Source organism: Salvelinus namaycush, chromosome 32 (assembly GCF_016432855.1).
Source record: "Salvelinus namaycush isolate Seneca chromosome 32, SaNama_1.0, whole genome shotgun sequence".
In the NCBI taxonomy this organism is placed as follows: domain Eukaryota; kingdom Metazoa; phylum Chordata; class Actinopteri; order Salmoniformes; family Salmonidae; genus Salvelinus; species Salvelinus namaycush.
Window position 1 is genome coordinate 22,829,203 of NC_052338.1, and position 6,000 is coordinate 22,835,202.

At 42.7% G+C, this 6,000-nt stretch overlaps 1 protein-coding gene across 5 annotated transcripts in view; it reads right to left on the reverse strand.

Annotated features, from left to right (window-relative positions):
* Positions 1-6,000, reverse strand: part of ptk2aa (protein tyrosine kinase 2aa) — a 168,649-nt gene that overhangs the window by 25,851 nt on the left and 136,798 nt on the right. For all 5 annotated transcript variants that reach the window (XM_038972168.1, XM_038972167.1, XM_038972166.1 and 2 more), the window contains exons 13-14: positions 5,143-5,173; positions 4,609-4,682 (exon numbers count right to left, since the gene is read on the reverse strand). In XM_038972168.1, the coding sequence (XP_038828096.1) occupies positions 4,609-4,682; positions 5,143-5,173 (105 nt within the window). The remainder of the gene's footprint in view (positions 1-4,608; positions 4,683-5,142; positions 5,174-6,000) is intronic.

The window sequence follows — 6,000 nt, forward strand, 5'->3', positions numbered from 1 at the left end:
TTGGAATGTGTGGAACCTGATTCAGTTTGGTTGAGGGGACAGCCAGAGTAGTGAACTTCAGCCAGCATTGTTCGGAAGGGGGTCAGTGGAGTTCATTGGCTATTCTTAGCATGGGCCACTGTGACGGACAGGAACGTGAGCTAATAGGAAGCTGTTAAACAGCTGAGACAGAAGCGTGGACCAATACGAAGCTGTTAAACAGGTGACAGCGGGCAGGACAGAAGTCACATGTCCAGAAGTCAGTATTGGTTAACTTTGTTAGTTAGATACTTTTTTTGACACATTATCCTTGTACAAGGGCATAAACTCAGTTTGACAAAATCGACCTAAAATGATAGGGACATATAAATCACTGGTGTCATTTTAGCAAGATAAACAGATGGTTGTTAAATTAGATGTACAGCTATTAAAGGGTGTCTTTAAGAGTCTGGTGGTCTGATGCTTACAGCATCTTGAACCTGGCTGTGGATCAACCAGATACCTGCGCGATCAGCCCAGATACAGCCCCGTCAGGCTCTATATACATCCCAAATGGCACCCGATTCCCTATATAGTGCACTACTTTTAACCAAGACCCATAGGGCTCAGGTCAAAAGTAGTGCGCTATATAGGGAATGGGGTGTCATTTGGGATGCATGCTCTATTGATTTGCGGGCCATGGCTCGACTACAATCAGCAGACGACACGCTTCCTGGAAAATAAAAAATGGGGACTCACTGTCTTGGAAAACTGGATCAGTTTCAATGTTTTTTATTCTCAGACACGTCAGAGATAGGGTATGTACGTCATCTCATTCACTAGACATGTTCCTTCTTTCCCGCCAGGCTAGTTCTGTTTGGCCATTGTAGGTGTTGCTTTGTCAGTCATTTTAGAGAGATTTTAGTGCACTTCACACCAGAACTTTCGTCCCCCCAGTTCCCCTACACACGTGTTGTGTGAGTGTTGGGGATTTGGGGACAGTGGGGCAGACAGGGTTAGTCAGAGCAAAACAGAAAGCAGAGTCAGTCGAGTCAGCCAATCAGAGCAGTGGTACCCTTTGGCGGAGAGTCATGGGCACAGAAGACGAAAGGAAGGAGAAAGCGCCTGGCTTTAGCAGGTTTAGGAGGCGTAGGGGTCCCAGAGTTCACCGAATCTTCAGCCAATCAGAAAGAGGGATGACAGAGCGGGAGAGATGGTGAGAAAAAGAGACTAATAGTTCTTCTGACAGAAACAGCTCCGGGGTGAAGTTTCTCCTAGGTACAGATCTAGAATCAGCTTCCCCTCCCTCAACCCTAACTTTTACCATTAGTGGGGAAAATGCAAAACTGACCCAAAATTAGCATCTAGGGGAAACTTCCCCCAACACCACAGAACACACATTGAGCAGCAGACAGCATTTGTGTATATGTTAAGGAGTGATAAATGTTGGTGTGATGGTGTCCGAAGCTTCCCCATATTACAGACAAAATGCTACATATCCATTTACACCTCAGAAATCATTACCACTCTGTCATGGCACGTCTGTTATGAAACGACATGAAATACGTCAATAATAATATGAATAAATCTCTTCTTTCCTATACCAACAGGGAAGTCAAAGCCGACAGGAGAACTATAGCCTCACTCAAATTATGGCAATTCTGCATTTCAATCAACAGCATAGTAATAAGTCCTTCACTATGCTATGCCTGATATGGCAGCCAGGGCTAAGGAATTGATTCGCACTTCTACAAAAGGTCTTGTGTACAACTGTACGTTGACACATTTGGAATGAATTCAGTTAAATATATTGGATTTGTGTGAGCAGCAAGCTGCTGCTGTCCCTAAGGGAATTTCTCTCTGACCTCTTTCTGAGAAATGGCATTGACGGATGGTATCAGGGAGAACTGGTGTAAACATGGTACTCGGACGGTCTCAGAACATAAACACAAACACTTCATGTATCGTCACTGGAGGTTTCAGCCATATATCGAAAAAACGATCAAGTGCAGAGCTGTGGTGTCGTTGTAACACTTCTCGGCATAAGTCTCATATACAACTCCCCACCGGACACCGGGGTTCGATCCCCACCTTGCTCACGGTTTCTTCCACTTGCCTGTCTCCCGCTCTGATCTTCCTAACTGTCTGAATAGATTGCTAAAACATATTCACAAAAAATAACTAAAACAGTTTCAAATAGCCTGCAACTGAAACTAGCAGTATTACTATTATTTACTGATAGTAGTAGAGAGTAGACTTCTCCTGTGGTTTGTTTCAAGAACTTCATTTAAACAAGTGTGTTAAATAGGCCTACTGTGAGAATATGCCCAAAAATAATCAAACCATATAGTTTAAAACACACCAGTAAACTCTAAACCAAATATGTGAAAATATACTACAAGTGAATACAACACCTCTCAACCTTCATATTATTGTGTAGCTACAATCAAATAATAGTTCCCTATGACTGACTCCCATACATATAATTCACCTTCTCCTTGAGAGCTGAGGAATCCTTAGATAGCCTGTGACACTAACACCCTATGACATTTATTGAAACCTTATGAGACTCAATGACACCCTATAACACCCTATGGCAGTTAATGACACCATATGGCACGAATGACACCCTATGACACTTTAATGACACCCTATGACACCCTATGATACTTAATGACACCCTAGGGCACCAATGACACCCTATGGCACTTTAATGACAATTTAATGATACTTTAATGACACCCTATGACACTTTAATGACATTTAATGACACCCTATGACACTTTAATGACACCCTATGACATTTAATGAAACCCTATGACATTTAATGAAACCCTATGACATTTAATGACACCCTATGACATTTAATGACACCCTATGACATTTAATGACACCCTATGACATTTAATGACACCCTATGACATTTAATGAAACCGTATGACATTTAATGACACCCTATGACATTTAATGACACCCTATGTCACCCTCTGAACCTCCCAACCTCAGTGCCAGGCTCTCCGCTCTCAGCAGCATAGTAAACAAGCATCTCTTTGATACCATAATGTCTGACTCTCTACACCCCTAACCTCTGGTCAGTTAACAGGGCTCTGGCCAACCCCTTCAATCAGGCCTTAATCTGTCTGTCACTGGAGCCCCCAGGCTATTAACATTCAGCAGTTCCATCACAGTCCTCTGACATTTAGGAGATAAAGAAGAGAAAGAGAGATAGAGATAGACTGTTGAAGAGAGAGAGGCAGAGGGATGGGGGAAGGAGAGAGCGGGAGAGAGATAGGGAGGGAGAGAGAGATAGACTGGGAAAGAGAGAGAGGCAGAGGGATGGAGGGGGAGGGAGAGAGAGATAGGGAGGGAGGGAGAGAGAGAGGCAGAGGGATGGGGGAAGGAGAGAGCGGGAGAGAGATAGGGAGGGAGAGAGAGATAGACTGGGAAAGAGAGAGAGGCAGAGGGATGGAGGGGGAGGGAGAGAGAGATATGGAGGGAGATAAATAGAAATAGACTGGGGAAAAGAGAGAGGCAGAGGGATGGAGGGAAAGAGGGGGGAGAGAGATAGGGAGGGAGAGAGAGATAGACTGGGAAAGAGAGAGAGGCAGAGGGATGGAGGGAAAGAGAGGGGGAGAGAGATAGGGAGGGAGAGAGAGATAGACTGGGAAAGAGAGAGAGGCAGAGGGATGGAGGGAAAGAGAGGGGGAGAGAGATAGGGAGGGAGAGGAGGAGATAGACTGGGGAAGAGGGAGAAGGGGGGAAAGAGAGAAAGAAATAGAATGGGGAAGAGAGAGATAGAGGCACCTGCTGCCCCCGTTAACCTCCACAACCCGCCAATCCCCTCCCGTTCTACCCATCTCATTAGCACTGACTCCCCCTGCCACTTGCTAATCCACAGGCATGTTAAGGATGCATCCCAAAAGGCACCATATTCCCTACATAGTGTACTACTACTACTACATAGTGTACTACTACTACATAGTGTACTACTACTACATAGTGTACTACTATGTAGGGAATATGGTGCCATTTGGGACACAGGTTAAATCTGACCTGGCCCTGGACTGTTTGTCTCAGCAGATGACGTTTATTATCCGCCATGGTGTTACAGCCCTTCAGCCCCGAATTACTCAGCTTCACCATTACTTATCATGCTGAATTGATTTCCTGTTACCACTACACACACGCCCGGCATCTGTTCTTGCTCTTACAGAAATAATCGGTGGAGAAAGCTTAACATGTCCTGTGATTGCACTAACCATCTATATCTTAGGATCAACAACAAAGACTAGAGCTGACAGAGACTAGGCCTAAATCATATCAATTCTGCCCGCTTTTCATAAATGGCTAAAGTATAATAGCCTGTTTATCCATCATTGAGCATCATTAAACCCCAATACCCACACACATCCAAGTAAGGGATTTCATGTGATGGGTTCTGTATTAGATATCTAATATGTAATAATATCCAGTGGCTTTACAGATCAATGGACAGGAAGCATCTGGAATTATCTTGACTGGGATTATATGATAAAAAAGCATGGTCATATTTTCTCCAGCAGCTGCCCATATATGGACTTCCATCAATAGCCCAGCTATATCCAGTACAGTAAAACAGTCAGCGATGTTGAGGAGGCACAGATCTCTTACCTGAGACAGAGATGGCACGCACCCCGGCGCTCCGGACCACCCCCTCTACTATCCTCTTCTCATTGTTGGGCACCCTGAAGGGTAAAGGTTGGAGACAGAGAGGATCAACATGAGAAATTCCATAACCTAAAACTAGCAAGTAAATCAACAGCATCCACAGCAACTCCAGGAGGATCCAGCATATTCCTGAAAATAATCTCTGGGGTTATGTGGAAAACATCCACTCTATGCTGAGTATCATTCTCCTCCACTGAGCCACTCTTCTTCTTGGAAGCATCTAGTGTTGAGGTGCTGAACCAATAAGAGAACAGAACAGTCTTGGAAGGATCTATTGTGGAGGTGATGGACCAATAGGAGCTCTGACGCTAGGGGTCCTACAAATAGATTTACTGAGCAGATGTTTTTTCCCCGCATTTTTGTTTGTTTGTTTCTTACACAGCTCTTTATGTTAACACCATCATATATAATTTTTACGTGAATGAACATTCAAAGTATACCCATTGACAAATCATTTAGTGTATGGCAGATACTTACTTGGGGATTGAAGGCAGTGCTCTCTCTCCCTCTGAAAATACAGATGAGAGATATTGTTAAGCAAAGCATATACCGTAAAGCATCATCGTCTTGAATACCAGAATACAAAAATCCAAGTGACAGTGTTATCTGGAACTTGTCTGTCGGCCTCGCATTAAAAGACCAAAATTGGCTAAAGACAATTGTGATAAATAAAAAAGTATACCGGTTTCATTTAAGGACCAAAAAATTGACAGCTCTACCATATAGATTGCAAAATAGTTGGGAAGAGATTTTTAATGTACCGATTCCATGGCACATGGTTTATGAACTTACACAAAACGATGTGGGATTCCAACATTTTAGTTTTTCAATTAAAATTATTATCCAAAATTCTCACAACTAATAAAATGTTATATATTTGGGGGATACAACTATCCTAGTTCCGCTGATTTTGCTGCGAAGAGACAGAATCATTAGATCATTAAGTTTTGGTACTGTTCATATGTAGATTATTTTTGGTCGCAGGTTCAGGAATGGCTGAAGAATTGCAACATTTACCTGGAGCTAACTCTGCAAATAGCACTGCTGGGTGATTTAAAAAGTCATAGTCAATCGATCAATAATATACCAATACTCTTAGCTAAAATATTTATCTTTAATTTACAATCTGTTGAATCTATGAGAATAGAAAGGTTCAGAATTTTTGTGAAACATCACAGCACAGTTGAAAAGTATATGACAAATTAAAAAAAAGATGGATGGGAGGGGTTGAGTGGAGCTGAAGGATGGGAATAAAAACAAACAAAAGAGAACTATTGTAAAATAGTGTCTGTCAAATGTAACTAGTATGTATAAACTGGGAGTAGAAGCCCAAGT